The sequence below is a fragment of the Gossypium hirsutum genome, chromosome A02, assembly GCF_007990345.1.
Source record: "Gossypium hirsutum isolate 1008001.06 chromosome A02, Gossypium_hirsutum_v2.1, whole genome shotgun sequence".
Lineage (NCBI taxonomy): Eukaryota > Viridiplantae > Streptophyta > Magnoliopsida > Malvales > Malvaceae > Gossypium > Gossypium hirsutum.
Genome location: NC_053425.1, coordinates 18,931,141 through 18,947,868, shown reverse-complemented (window position 1 = coordinate 18,947,868; position 16,728 = coordinate 18,931,141). Strand labels below are relative to the sequence as shown.

Genomic DNA, 16,728 nt, shown 5'->3' with positions numbered 1-16,728 from the left:
TAGAAACAAACGGCATCAGTATTGAAGCTCTGTGCAGAGAGATATCCAAGTCGTAATGAGCAAAGGTCAGTGTAGTCGACCCCTGTAACATGGGAGACTTTGACTAATAAACTGTACTAATTGGCCTGACCAAAAATTCTAGAAAAAATACATAGATGGGGACATGAGTCTAGTTTCAGGGAAAAATCACAAAACTGATTTTCGAGTTGTGAAACTCAAGATATGATTTTTGAAGCGACTAGTACTCAGACTGGGCAGTGTCTGGAAAAATTTTTCAAAGTTTGTTAACATCTCGTGTCCGACTCCGGTGTCGGTCTCGGGTTCGGGGTGTTACATTAAATTGGTATCAGAGCTACGGTTTAGTCGATTCTAGGACTACCGTAATGTGTTGGGTCTAGCTATACATGCCATTTTATGTGATTACTTGATAGTGTGGTGATTTCTGACAATTGTAAATGTGTTTATAGTAATGGATCCCGATCGTGACCGAGAGGTAGCTGATGATCTTGAGAGTGTAGCGCCTGCTCCCGCACAAGGGACAGTGCCGGCAGACTCTCAACCTAATGCTAGTAATCCGAATGATGAAGCTAGACAAGCATTCTATAGCGTGATGAATGATTGGTTCAACCAATACATTCGAACTAATATGGCTGTTCCACAACCTCCATTCCCGACAAATACTACCCCCGCACCTACAATACCACCGGTAACGGACCAAATAAGGTCAAATAAGCCCCCAGTTGACAGAATCCGAAAACATGGGGCTACTGAATTTAAGGCTATGGATAGCGATGATGCCGAGCAAGCTGAATTTTGGCTGGACAACACTATCCGGGTACTCGATGAGCTATCTTGTACACCCGATGAATGCCTAAAGTGTGCTATCTCCTTGCTACGTGATTCTGCCTACTATTGGTGGAGTACTCTGACTTCTGTTGTGCCCCGAGAGCAAGTAACTTGGGAGTTTTTCCAAACTGAGTTTCGGAAAAAGTATATCAGTCAGAGATTTGTTGATCAAAAACGGAAGGAATTTCTTGAGCTTAAGCAAGGCTCCATGTCGGTTACTGATTACGAGCGAAAATTTGTTAGACTTAGCAAATACGCTCGGGAATGTGTTTCGTCCGAAGCTATTATGTGTAAACGCTTCGAGGATGGGCTGAATGAAGATATAAAAATGTTCGTTGGCGTTCTTGAAATACGAGAGTTCGTGGTACTTGTTGAACGAGCTTGTAAAGCCGAAGAGCTTAGAAAAGACAAGCAAAGAGTTGATGAGGGAACTGGAGAGTTTCGTAAAAGATCCTCGGGAAGGTCTCTTCAACAAGCATCGAAGAGATTTCGAGATGATGCGGGCCAGTTTAGAGGCACTTCGGGCCTTTTTAGACGAGATCGTGATCGACCCCTTGTGGATACACGAGGCACTTCGGTCGCCAGTGTTGGGAATAAATGTCGAGATAGAACGAAATGTCGATATTGCGGTAAATGGCATTCGGGGAGTTGTAGATTCCCTGACCGCTCCTGTTACAAGTGCGGATCAGTTGACCACTTCATTAAAGATTGCCCGAGGTTGTTTGAACAGAATGAAAATCAGAGTGGGGAAACCGAGTGCTACCACTGCTCGAGGTAGACCATCTGGAAATACGGGCAATGCTAGTGGTGGTCAGAGAGGTTCTAGAGGTGATATAACCAGATCCGAAGCTCATGCGCCTGCTAGAGCTTATGCTATACGTGCCCGCGAGGATACTTCTTCGCCTGATGTTATTACCGGTACATTCACTCTCTTTGATACTAAAGTAATTGCTTTGATTGACCCCGGTTCTACTCATTCTTACATATGTGAAACCTTAGCATCCAGTAAGACTTTACCTATTGAGTCTACTGAGTTTGTAATTCGAGTGTCAAATCCCTTGGGTCATTACGTGCTTGTCGACAAAGTGTGTGAGAAATGTCCCCTGGAAATTCGAGGTTCCTGTTTTCCGGCGGACTTGATGCTTTTGTCGTTTGATGAATTTGATGTTATCCTTGGTTTGGATTGGTTGACCGCGCATGATGCGATTGTGAATTGCAAGAGCAAGACTATTGATTTGAGGTGCGCAAATAACGAAGTAGTCCGAATTGAGTCTGCGGACTTGGAGGGGATGCCAGCTGTAATATCAGCAATGTTGGCACAGAAATATGTAAGAAAAGGGTGTGAAGCATACCTTGCGTATGTACTTGATGACAAAGAATTAGAAAAGAAACCCGAATCTGTGCCGGTGGTTTGTGAATACCCGGATGTTTTTCCGGAAGAATTGCCGGGTTTACCACCTGTTCGGGAGATAGAGTTTGGTATTGAGCTTGCACCTAGGACTACGCCGATTTCGATAGCCCCATATCGTATGGCACCAACCGAGTTAAAAGAGTTAAAAGCTCAGTTGCAAGAATTGACGGATAGAGGTTTTGCGCGACCAAGCTTCTCACCTTGGGGTGCACCAGTATTGTTCGTGAAAAAGAAGGATGGAACCATGAGGTTGTGTATTGACTATCGTCAACTGAATAAAGTGACGATAAAGAATAAATATTCGTTGCCGCGCATCGATGATTTGTTCGACCAACTGAAGGGAGCCACAGTGTTCTCAAAAATAGATTTGAGATTGGGCTATTATCAGTTGCGAATTCGAGAATCGGACATACCAAAAAAAAAAAAACTGCCTTCAGAACGAGATATGGTCACTATGAATTCTTAGTGATGCCGTTTGGGCTCACTAATGCCCCTGCGGTATTTATGGATTTGATGAATCGGATCTTAGACCATATTTGGATCGGTTCGTAGTTGTGTTCATTGATGACATTTTGGTCTATTCAAGAGATGAGACCGAACATGCTGAGCATCTGAGGCTAGTGCTGCAAATTTTGCGGGAGAAGCAGTTATATGCTAAGTTCAGTAAGTGTGAGTTCTGGTTAAGAGAGGTTAGCTTCTTGGGTCATGTGGTATCCGCGTCGGGTATTCGAGTTGACCCGAACAAAATTTCAGCCATACTTGACTGGAAACCTCCGAGAAATATTACTGAGGTTCGGAGCTTTTTGGTGCTCGCCGGTTATTACCGACGATTTGTCAAAGGTTTCTCGATGATAGCCACACCAATGACGAAGCTACTTCAAAAGGACGTTAAGTTCGAATGGACGGAGAAGTGTCAGAAAAGTTTTGATCAACTGAAAACTCACTTGACTGAAGCTCCAATTTTAGTGCAACCCGAATCGGGTAAAGAGTTTGTCATTTATAGTGACGCATCCCTACTTGGGTTGGGTTGCGTATTGATGCAAGACGGTCGAGTTGTGGCCTATGCGTCGAGACAATTGAAGTCACACGAGAGAAATTATCCGACCCATGATCTCGAATTAGCCGCCATCGTATTTGCTTTGAAAATATGGCGACATCATTTGTTTGGTGAGAAGTGCCATGTATTTTCGGATCACAAAAGTCTCAAATATTTGATGACTCAACGAGACTTGAATCTGCGACAAAGATGTTGGCTTGAGTTGTTGAAAGATTACGAGCTTGTCATTGATTACCACCCGGGAAGGGCTAACGTGGTTGCAGACGCCTTAAGCCGGAAGTCATTGTTTGCTTTACGAGCGATGAATGTGCATTTGTCTGTTCTACCAGACAATGTGTTGGTAGCTGAATTAAAAGCTAAACCATTATTGACTCACCAAATTCGTGAAGCCCAGAAAGTCGATGATGAATTGGTTGCAAAACGGGCTAAGTGTGTTCGAACGAGGAATCGGAGTTTCAAATTGATGATGATGATTGTTTGAGGTTCAGAAATCGTTTGTGTGTTCCAAGGAATTCGGAACTCATTTCGATGATTCTGAACGAAGCCCATTGTAGCCAAATGTCAATTCACCCGGGGAGTACGAAAATGTACAACGATTTGAAACGTCGATTTTGGTGGCATGGTATGAAACGAGACATCTCCGACTTTGTTTCGAGATGTTTAATATGTCAACAAGTGAAAGCGGAACATCAAGTGCCTTCAAGATTACTTCAGCCGATCATGATACCCGAGTGGAAATGGGATCGAGTCACAATGGACTTTGTGTCCGGACTGCCATTGTCAACTAGTAAGAAGGATGCGATTTGGGTTGTTGTCGATAGACTGACTAAGTCGGCTTACTTTATCCCCGTGTGTATGGATTTTTCATTGGATAGACTAGCTGAATTGTACGTTTCTCAAATTGTGAGATTACACGGGGTACCTGTTTCTATCGTGTCGGAGAGAGATCTGAGATTCACCTCACGATTTTGGAAGAAATTGCAAGAAGCTCTGGGTACCAAGCTGCATTTTAGCACTGCTTTTCACCCCTAAACCGATGGTCAATCCGAGCGGATAATTCAGATACTTGAGGATATGTTGAGATGTTGCATCCTCGAGTTCAGTAGTTCATGGGAACGGTATTTACCTTTGATTGAATTCGCTTACAACCATAGTTTTCAATCAAGTATTAAGATGGCACCTTACGAGGCTTTGTACGGTCGTAAATGCCGTACACCATTGTTTTGGACCGAGCTCAGTGAAAGTAAAATTTTCGGAGTTGATTTGATTAAAGATGCTGAACGGAAAGTAAAGGTAATCCGTGAAAGTCTGAAGGTAGCCACAGATCGTCAGAAGTCGTACGCGGATTTGAAACGAAAAGACATCGAGTATCAGGTGGGAGACAAAGTGTTCCTTAAGGTTTCACCTTGGAAAAAGATACTCAGGTTTGGCCATAAGGGCAAGTTGAGCCCGAGATTCATTGGGCCGTACGAAATCTCCGAACGAGTTGGTCCGGTTGCGTATAGATTGATTTTGCCCCCGGAGCTTGAAAAGATTCATGACGTCTTTCATGTTTCGATGCTTCGACGCTATCGATCTGATCCATCGCACATAATTAGCCCATCAGAGGTTGAAATTCAAGTCGACATGAGCTATGAAGAAGAACCGATGCGTATCCTAGCTCGTGAAGTGAAGGAGTTGCGAAACAAAAGAGTTCCGCTAGTAAAGGTGTTATGGCTCAAACACGGGATCGAGGAAGCTACTTGGGAGACCGAGAGCTCGATGAAAGAACGATACCCAAACCTATTTACCGGTAAGATTTTCGGGGACGAAAATTTCTTAAGTGGGGGAGAGTTGTGACAGCCCAAAGTTGACCCCAGTCGGGAAGTGGTTTCGGGACCGCTAAACCGAGTCACCGAAATGTTGAATGTGATATTTATTGTCTAGAATATGTAATTATGAATGTGTGAAAATTTCAAGCTTCGATTTAGTCGATTGCATGTGAATTTAGTCAATAGGACTTATGTGAGAAAATTTTAAAATGTGATAGGTCAATGTGTGAGGACCTATTAGTGCATGTGGACAAAGGGGGGACTTGCATGTCAAATTTCCCCCCCTAATGAGTAGTGGCCGGCCATGACAAGGAATGATGGGCAAAACATGTCATGAAACATGTTTTGTTAATGGAAGAATAAAATAAGGGGTATGGGTAATAAAGAAATGGAAACAAAAGAAAAAAAAAATGTGTGGTTGCCCCCCCATTGCCGTGAGCTAAAGAGAAGAAAGGAGAAAAATTTGTGTTCATCCTTTCTCACCTTCATTTAGCCTAAATTAGAAAGAAAAACAAAGAAAAAAATTTCTCATCCTTTGGTTCATCCTTGGCCAAAAATTTTAAGGAGGAAAGAAGAAGAAAGGTGAAGAGATTCGGCCATGCATGTAGCTAGGCTAAGGTATGTTTGATGATGTTCCATGAGATGCATGCATGTTTTAGTTGTTAGCTTGAGTTCTACCTAGCCCATGGTCTAAATCTTGCTATGTGATGGAAATGGCACTTGACCATGGATGCATCATTCTTGGTTGATGTTTGATGTTGTGGTGATGAGGCATGAGGATGAGTTAAGATTCGGCCTAGGTGGAGGTTGTGTTAATGCCATTGCATGCAAAATATGAAGCTTGTTAATGATGCATGTGATGATGGCTTGATGATTCTTGAACCTCCTTTTTAGCATTTTTGTGTGAGCACATATGTGCATTGGTTGCTAAATGGAGAAGAATCGGCTAGCAAGATGTGTGCTAAGGCCGAATGTAACTTTGCATGTTAATGAGCAATGCATGTGCTAAATTGATGAAAAGGGGGAGGATGCTTTACTAGTGTGTATATGTGTGTATTAAGTGTTGAAATCGACCCCAAAAATAGACATGCATATTCGGCCAAGGGGAAAGAAATTAGCTAATATGTTGTGTTGATGCATGATTTTTGCATGTATGAGACTTTAATGTCTAATGTATAAATATGGGCTAAGTGCCTTGTGTTCATCTTTTTGATGCCTAAATGATGAAATCAATTTATTTGTTTAATTAAGCTCAAGAGCAAAGGGGAAATAAATCCGATAAAGGGAAGGAAAAAGTGGTCGAATAGCTAGCGGAATCGTTCGACAACACCCGAGGTAAGTTCTTGAGTAAGAGAGCTTAAATTACGATGTGATTAAATCATGTTTTAAGCAAATTAAAATCATGCTCTATGAGTGGCTATTAAGCCGAATGTGCAAGGATGGTGTGTGCCTTGTGTTGAGTTTTGCTAATGAAAAAGAAATACGAATGTGCCATGAATTATTGTTAGAGGTGCATGATTAATTGAATGCTGTCCGGGCTAAGTCCCGAAGGCTTTGTGCTAAGTGAATATATCCGGACTAAGATCCGAAGGCATTTGTGCGAGATACAAATTCCGGGTTAAGCCCCGAAGGCCTTTGTGCGAGATACTAAATCCGGGTTAAGTCCCGAAGGCATTCGTGCGAGTTGTTAAATCCGGGTTATGTCCCGAAGGCATTGTGTGAGTTACTAAAACCGGGCTATGTCCCGAAGGCATTTGAACGAGGAGCTATATCCGGTTAAATCCCGAAGGTACGTGATTTGGTAATGAATGAGCTTGCTGTAAAATTCCAGCGAATACTCGAAAAACATCCCAATATGGGATATGTTACGTATGTGTTGAATTTAATCGAGCCCTTACAAATAAATGTTCGCTCAGTTGATAAACGAGCTACCGGCCTTCGGCTAAGTTAGTTTATTGTGTATGTACATAAGGGTTGTTAATGTTGTGAAGCAAGTTTGATATCGGTAAATTGCGTATTATGAAATATTCCGTTTAGCTAAATGTGTGCTATTCTTTGTGTATGCTGGAATTCCTTGCTCAAAACTTACTAAGCATAAATTGCTTACTCGTTACATTGCTCCTCTGTTTTATAGATTTTTGGTTCTCCAGCTATCGGACTCGGGATCTTGAAGTCGAAGTCGCCCACACTATCAAAGGCTCTTTTGGGTACTATTTTGGTTGAATTTTGATATGGCATGTATAGGACTACCCATTGTTGTCTTTCGAGTACTTTATGAAATGTATAAGTGTACAGCCATGCGAAAATGGCTTGTAGAAGTGGAGTATGGCATTAGACCATTCGTGTTTATGAATGTATAAATGGTTTCATGATGTAACTATAGTTGGAATGGAAGTGTTGAGCAAATGATCAGCCATTGGAATGGCTAAGTATGATCATATGTGGGCATATGTATGACAAGGCCCTAGTTGGTCCATGAAACCCCGAAAATAGGTAAGGTTTACTTTGAAAATAGAGGCTGACAGCAGCAGTGGTGTGGATTGGAAAAATCACAAGAATTCGTAGGAGTGGAATTAAATAGTGAATAAATTATGTAATCGAACCTTGATGAATCTACTTTCATATGAAAGTAACGAAACAATCATATGAACAGTACAGTAAGAGATATTCAGGTTCTTGTGGGACAGGGCCAGAACAGTTTCTGGATTCCCTGTTCCGACGTTGGAAATTCACTATAAATTGACCAGAGATAATTAGGAGTCATACCATACATGTATGGATTCCTCTCTGAGTCTAGTTTCCATAGAAACAAACGGCATCAGTATTGAAGCTCTGTACAGAGAGATATCCAAGTCGTAATGAGCAAAGGTCAGTGTAGTCGACCCCTGTAACATGGGAGACTTTGACTAATAAACTGTACTAATTGGCCTGACCAAAAATTCTAGAAAAAAATACATAGATGGGGACATGAGTCTAGTTTCAGGGAAAAATCACAAAACTGATTTTCGAGTTGTGAAACTCAAGATATGATTTTTGAAGCGACTAGTACTCAGACTGGGCAGTGTCTGGAAAAATTTTTCAAAGTTTGTTAACATCTCGTGTCCGACTCCGGTGTCGGTCTCGGGTTCGGGGTGTTACATCACATGCCCATGTGCTTAGGCCATGTCTTCCACACGGCTGAGACACACAGCTGTGTCTCTGCCCGTGTGTTTAATATTGAGCATTCTATTTTACCAAATTAGAGTGTAGGGGACACACGGCCAAATCACAGGCCCATGGGAGCAGACTGTGTGTCACACACGGTCTAGACACACGCCCGTGTGCCTATTCGTGTGGACAACTTTGAGGCTATTTTCCAAGCCAGTTGCCACCCTTATTTGCACATACACATACATGACTTCAAAGGCACTTAGCATGGCATAAGTGAGCACTTAAACATACACAAACAAGACATGATCGTGATCATTTCATCTTTACTTATACATGCATAAGACTTCATACTTTGTCAAGCCAAACTTACCAATTCTCATTTAAGCCATGGTTATCATCATACTAAAGAAATCCTAATTAGATCATCATGCATTCATAGCTACGACACATCTCATCACATACGCACAACCACCAACCACATCACAATTGCATGGGCACATGCATACTTAAATAAATAGGATTACAACCTAATAATCAATATGAGCCACATCTCATGGCCTTATACAAAATGAATCAAATATCAATATAAGCCAATATAAGCCAATTTACATGGCTTCACATTACATCAAACCCTTAACCATTACAAGCCAATACCTTTGGCTAAATCGTAATGACACATTCACAATTGACTAAGTCCCTAACCATGCCATAAACTTAAGAGGTTTGTATTCATTTTTACCCGCGATGATAGCTTGATAGTGTGATGACATCTATGGCAGCCTCCAACCCAAGCTAGCTAAATTAACCTATAAGAGATGGGAAAGGAAGGGGAGTAAGCTTCAAAACTTAGTGAGTTCATATGAAAATAATGAGCGACTCATGCTAGTCATATACTATGCTTGACAATATAAGCACAAGTTAATATAAAAATAGCTATAAATCTCAAGGTTGCAATATAAACTATTCACATGTTTACTCTCTTTTGTTTCATTAAAATAATTTAACATTACTCGACTATCAGTTTAGCATCCATAATTTCTCCATTGTAGCATGTTTCATAATTAGCAAATCATTTTAAACATCTTAGAAAAAGTACACGTTACTTATGTATATTCATGTTTTCATGCATATAGCTCAACATATTTCAAATTGTAATAACTCTTTCTTTCCATGCTTTCTTAACCATTTTAATAGGCAATTGGACCAATATTTCCTTTCACTCATAACCAACAAATCACAATTCAAATGAACAACATTTACTATCTCACCAATCAATTGGGCCTCCAAGGCCTAACATATAGTCCTCAACCATGTTTCCATGCATTTATACATCATGACCATAAATCAACAATCGTTGGGCTATCTCAAAGTCACTTTCATAGTGATCATAACTGACAATAATATGAAGTCAATACTTAAAATATTTACGTACATACCTGTACCATCTCTTAACATAACCACTTACTTTCTCATCTTTGGCATACCCGTTGAACACTTGGAATACTAAATGGATACATGGAAATTCTTTGCACATAAGTGCCACATATGTAGCTAAAGCTACCTCATATCTCATATCACATAAATGCTCGCTCTCGAACAAATCTCGGGCCTGCTCACACAAGCTGACGGTCAAGACACAGCTACACAGTGCTGCTCACACAAGCAGTTAGGTATCCGCAACACATACCGGACTACCCAGCCATTGTAGACATACGAGACCAGCACTTGGATCACATAATCACACATACGTCACAAATATCTTTAGTGACATGTCACTCATATCCTATTCTATTCCTAAGGTTTAAACAAGATTTTTCTCACTTATCTGAACTTCGTCAAATAAAACCATAGAATCAATTATTTATTTCATACATTATCAAAGCATTTAGAATATTTAAAAGACAAACATAACATAGCATTATTTACATACGAACTTACCTCGATACCAAAATGGCAAAGAGGGACCTAACCGTCAATTACTCGTTTTCCCTTGTTTTAGGCCTGAATCTCGTTTTCTTTGATCTATAACATCACATTTAGCCCACTTATTAGTCACATTACTCAATATGACCGAAAAATCATACTATGGCAAAATTACCCCTAAAGTTTGTCATAATTACACTTTTGCCCCTAGGCTCGTAAAATGAAATTTATTCAATTTTTTTATCATAAAAGCCTAGCCGAATCATTTTCATAGCTATAGCAGCCCACAATTTCCATTAAAAGATACTTTTACTACATATTTTATAACTTTTACAATTTAGTCCTTTTGGACGTTTTCACCGAAAATCACTTAGTAAAAGTCGTTTCTCTAACCATAAACATGCATAATCTACCATTAAACATTAAAATACACAAATTTCTAACATGGTTCAAAACCTAGACCTTCATCATATCTCAAATTAATGGTAGAAATAGCTAGATCGTGTTACAAGAATTTCAAAAACGTCAAAATCATTAAAAACAGGGCTAGAACGGACTTACAATCAAGCTTGAAAGCTTGAAAAACCTTAGCCATGACTTTCTCTTGCAAATTTCAGCCAAGGAGGAAGATGGAAAAATTTTTGGGCTTTTATTTTTGTTTTTAATTCATTTTAATAACTAAATGACCAAAATACCCTTAATGAAAAACTTTGGAAACATGCCTAACCATGTCCATTTTTATCCACCAACTTAACCAATGGTCTAATTACCATATAAGGACCTCCAATTTAAAATTTCATAACAATTTGACACCTCTAGCATGTAGAACTCAACTTTTTCACTTTTTACGATTTAGTTCTTTTGACTAAATTGAGTGCCCAAATGTCAAAATTTTCAAAAAAAAAATTCACGAAATAATTTCGTGAAATTTTAGACCATAAAAATATAATAAAAATATATTTTCTATCTCGAATTTGTGGTCTCGAAATCACTATTCTGACTAGACCCTAAATCGGAATATATAGTTTATGTATTGTATGGGAGAAAGGTTACAAATAGTTGGAGATAGAATATGACAATTCACTACTTGTAGAGTCTGTTCTTACAAAGAGTGTTGCCAGTAGTAACCTAGCTGAATTACGTTTAATCAATGGAAGACAAGAATTCGTCATATCCCTAGATCTCAAAATATAGCTGTTGATTGAATGGCGAAATGTACGTATGATAATCAATTTTGGTTGAAGCTTTTCGAGGATCCCCCAATTTCGGTTCAAGAGATTTTACATTCAAAAGGTGATTTCTTAAGTAGAGTTGTTTGATTTCATTGTTTCCACTTAATGTTGTTTGTTTTTACTAAAAAAAGGGAAAAAGATAATTTAAAACAAAAAAGGTGATGTTTTAAGTGAATGATAATGTTTATGGATAATTATTTATTAAAATTTTAAAAAATCTTAAATGCCATTATTTATTGTAATTTTTTTGTGTTGAATTTGAATTATTTTTGAAATTTAGTTTATCTACTTTAATTTAATATAATATATATTTTTTATATTTATAAAATAATATAATTTTTATAGTTTAAATAGTTAACATTATTAACTATTGTGAGAAAAACAATGAACAAAGTTCAAGAGATTTTGATCTATTGTTATGTTTCAATTCATTTTTTCTTGTTTGACATATACATTTGGAAGATAGAAAAGCTATTTTGGGGAGAAATTTCAACTAGTCAACTTTTTCCTCCTGCTCCATCATTTCCTTTTCTTTGTTTTCACAAACATTAATGTACAATCTTCACCTCTTTTTTCTCTCTCCATTATAACCTCAAATCCCAACACCAAAATCCTCAAATTCACCCAATTAGCTTCCATTACAACACCCTGCAATAACCCCAAAACTCAAACTTAGTCCCTACTCAACGATTCAATTCAAACACCTAAAATACCCTATTTTCCAAACATATATTAAAAAGGGTTTTGATTAAACAAAAAGAACAACCAAAGAAGAAACAAAGAAGCTTTTGATTAAAAAAAATTGAAAGTCTTTTAGATTTAAAAATATGAGGAAAAAGAGAAAAGAAAAAGATTTGAAAAGTCTGAGGAAGGAAAGAGATGAAGTCATGACATCATTTATGCCACGTGTCACAATATTATTCTGTCAGGTGTCCTAAACTTAACGATATTAGGTTTAGGTATCGATTTAGTTAAGAGGAAAAAAATTCAAATACCAATCTGAAATAAAAAAAAACCATAAATACAAATTTGAGAGAAGTAGATAAATCAAAGTTCTAATTTTATATTTAACCCTTAATTAATAACATTTTAAAGTGAAATTTTATGGCATTACGCGTAATTTTAATAATAAGCAAAAATAATTTAAAAAATAAAAAATAAACGAAGAGGAAGGGAAAAGAAGCAGTCCGCCTCCGCGCTCAAAACAAAAATCCAGCTCTGCCCCCTAACTTCAATAGATCTCAGCCCTTTCTCTTTTCCCATTATGTGATTTTCCTTTTCCAAAAAGAAAAAAATTTATTTTGTCAATTAATCAAATGGCTTCGATCCGTCGGACTCTTTCGCCGGCATATCATGATCGTTCGTATCAGAACGGCTCCGGATTCCCCTCTCCCTCTAACAAGTTTTTACCCAACGGTAGCAGTAAACATTTCTCCTCCTCTTCGCATTTACCCTTTTTATTCAACGTCGTAAATATAGTGTACCGCAAAGGGTGGCGGCGGTCTTTCTGCAGGTGTCTCTTCTTTTTTGTAATAGGGTTTGTCTTCGGAATTGCTCCGTTCGGATACTCCGATACCGATGTCCGAGCCAAGGATTTTACTTTCCCCGAACTCAAACCGCCACATGCCACCCTCCGATTCGACGATCAGATTGTTACTTCTGTTTCATTGAGCGTTAATACGAAATTGTTGGAACCGAAGGAATCGACCGATATAATCGAGCCGTTAAAGCAGTTAATCGTTGTCACGCCGACTTATAATCGGGGATTTCAAGCGTATTTCTTGAACAGGTTAGGGCAAGTTTTGAGGTTAGTGAAGCCGCCGTTGGTTTGGATAGTGGTGGAGGAGAAAGCGGCGTCGCATGAGACTGCAGAGATTTTGAGGAAAACCGGGGTTATGTATCGGCACGTGTTATGTGCGTTCAACTCTAGCAGCGTGAAGGATCCAAGGGTTCATCAAAGAAACGCCGCTTTGGAACATATCGAACGGCATAAGCTCGATGGGATCGTGTTTTTCGCCGACGACGACAATGTCTACACGCTCGAGTTGTTTGAAAGCTTGAGAACTATCAGGTAACTTTAACAAATTAATTTATTCTACAAATTTGGGGTAAAAAATAGGTTTTTGATATGTATTTGTTGCCGTGCAAATAATTTGTTCGAGTTGATTCTATTAACAGCATTGTTTTGATAGGCTATTAGTTAGAGATGGAGGCAGTGGAAAATTAAATTGATTTTGGTTATGTAGTTGGTCATTCAATATCTGTAAATGATTGCCATCACCTAGTGTGTTAGGGCTTTTCGTTTGTGAATCAAATCAGCCTGTTATATCTTTAGTATTTGAGTTACTAGATCTAGTTCCATTGACATCCGAGCAAATAGCTTGAGTTACTAGATCTAGTTTCATTGACATCCGAGCAAATAGCTTGAGTTACTAGATCTACTTTCATTGACATCACCTAATGTGTTAGTATCGGTTGCTTATGATATGTCAATTTAAAACTCTTAGCGCCTGATTAAAAGTTTTCCTTTTTTGAATGGTTAAAGAAGATGTTAACTTTTACATGTTTTTTCTTAGCTAAGAATGATGTAACTTGTTAATTGAAGATTATTGTAAATTGAATTCCGAGTCTATCTTGTTCATCAGTAGGTTAGAGACTGCAGAGAGCTATTCAATGGTGTAATTATGAAGTAGTTTTTCTGCTCTCCTAATTTTGCTTACACACGGTCATACACCAATCCATAATATTCATCATCTTCTTTTGTAGCCGTTTCGGAACTTGGCCTGTTGCCATGCTTGCACAAAGCAAAAACAAGGCAATTCTGGAAGGTCCAGTATGCAATGCAAGTAAAGTAATTGGATGGCACACAAATGATAAAAGTAAAAGAATCCGTAGGTTTTATGTTGATATGTCAGGATTTGCTTTCAACAGCTCTATATTGTGGGATCCAAAAAGATGGGCGCGTCCCTCCTCAAACCCAATTCGACAGTTAGACACAGTGAAGGAGGGTTTCCAAGTATGAGTTATGCCATTGTGTTTTATACTTTCACAGTTAAGCTATTATGTAATATCTCTTCCAATATTGCAGCAAGATTCTTTGATTTGCTTATTCTTTGTTCTATACAGGAAAGCACATTTATAGAGCATGTGGTGGAAGATGAAAGTCAAATGGAAGGTATACCACATGGTTGTTCAAGGATTATGAACTGGCATCTCCATTTAGATACGGACAACCTTTTTTATCCCAAAGGCTGGTTACTAGAGAAGAATCTAGAGGTTATTTTGCCTATTAAGTGATGGAAGCTCATCTCTACAATTCTTTTTATGTGGAGGGCTTAATTGGGTATGAGATTTAATTCTGCATTTAATGTAAATTCTTCCTTTCTGTAAGCTTGACTTATCAGACAGAGAACCCCTAACGGAAAATGGAAAGACAAAAATACACATGAATAGATGGAGTAGATAAAACTAATGAAAACGAGTGTTAGATCAGTTATCTCTTGAGCTGTTGCCACTTTTGAAGTTGATGCAAATCATATTTTTGCCTTGGATTTTATTTTTAGTATAGATATGTATATAGTGTCTGATTGGAGCTATTTTCTTGCCAGAGTTCTGACCATAGTTTCTGCTGGTGGCACGGTAGTTCAAACTTATCTGACCAGATTTGCCATCATCGTCATCATCATATGGTAGCGTATGCAGATATTCATGTGACGTTGGCAAAGAAACAAAAGGTTTGCAGTATTCTTTCTAGAGTTTGAGTATGAATATTCTTCGGAACAAATTTTGTTCAGGTAGAGTTCTGGTGTTTTGGGGGTTTAATTTGGTATTTTTCAGGAGCAGTTTGCATACACCACAAAATAGGTGGGGTTTGTTGTGGATCCATTGTTTATATACCCTGTACTTAAGCATCGTTGTATATGGCGATATCATACTTGTCTGAAAGCAGCATTTTCCTTTAATCTCATCCTTGTAGGCTCATGATTTCATTTTTGTTGTTTTGAAGGTATTGTTTTCAGAATTGGGATGCTTGAACAGGTTACATGTTGAGAATTCATTCAATTATTTCAATATATAAAAATAAAAAATAAAAAAGCCTGGCTTTGCATAATATGGGTAAAAAACTAGAAAGTTATGTGTGGATTGAGGGTGCAAAAGAATAGGCACTCACAATCGGATGTACGGTCTTGACTTGTTTAGATGCATAACTAATTATTTGGCCATTTTATCTTTTATTTCGCAAACAAAACACGGTAAAATACCACAAATCCCCTTCTATTATATTTTACTCTCTACTGAAAATATGGGTAAATTAAGGGTAGATGAGCAGAACTTTAAAATTTAGTGAGACAACTTTTACACATTTAATCTTTCTGGAAGTAAATTAGAATTTTTTTAATCTAATAGGACTAAAGAGTTAAAAAAAATCTTAGTAGCAAATTAAAAAAATTAATTAAGTCCTTTAAAAATTAAAAATTATAAATAATTTTTTTATGAAATATCTATACCGGTCCAATAAAATCTAATGCTTATGAGATTTAAAAAATTTACTTCCAATAAAAGTAGGGGTCAAATTGAATAAATGTGCAAATGTTATGGGATAAATTTGTTATTATACCTTTATATAAAAAGACCAAATTGTAATCGGTGGATTGTTTTACTTACTCATCTAACATACTAGGACTAATTTGTCTATTTTCTCAATAAAATGTAATCTAAAATATAATATAAAGAATTTTGTGATTCTTTTACCAAAAAAAACAACTATTTTTCATGAAAAATCATCCAATTAAGTTTATGATTAACTGTTAAAAAACTCTTATAAAATAATTAAAAATCAATTAAGTATCTAATTAAAAATAAATATTAATTGATATTCAATTGAGTCTTTAACATATTTTTTTTCATGTAAGTTTTTGACATGTAGTTAAATGATGATATGATTTTGACGTGTCATGTAAAAAAAAAAAGACATTATTTATATGGAAAGGCTTAATCATTTTTCTAATTATTTTATGAGGATTTGATTTTTTTTAACTATTTAAATTTAAAAATTATTAAAACATGAACATGTCTTTTCTTTTTCTTTTTTTTTTACTTTATTAACATAGTCGTTAAGTTTTAATTCTGTTATTTGATTGTTTTAAATTATATAAAAAATAGTTAAATTTCAATTTCACTTTTTATACTATACATAAATTTAAAATTTAATTTTTATATTTAATTTTTGACATAGTACCTTAATATTTATAAACTGATTAGATAATCTAAATTATTTATTCTAATTAAAATATTAAA

The 16,728-nt window shown here is 37.3% G+C and overlaps 1 protein-coding gene across 1 annotated transcript; it reads left to right on the top strand.

The window, feature by feature from the left end:
• Window positions 1-12,565: 12,565 nt before the first annotated feature.
• LOC107951126 (probable beta-1,4-xylosyltransferase IRX9H) lies at window positions 12,566-15,397 on the top strand. Its single transcript, XM_016886056.2, has 4 exons — window positions 12,566-13,501; window positions 14,197-14,446; window positions 14,557-14,773; window positions 15,039-15,397. The coding sequence occupies exons 1-3, from the start codon at window positions 12,747-12,749 to the stop codon at window positions 14,725-14,727; spliced, it is 1,176 nt and encodes a 391-aa protein (XP_016741545.2). The 5' UTR covers window positions 12,566-12,746; the 3' UTR covers window positions 14,728-14,773; window positions 15,039-15,397.
• The last annotated feature ends 1,331 nt before the right edge of the window (window positions 15,398-16,728 follow it).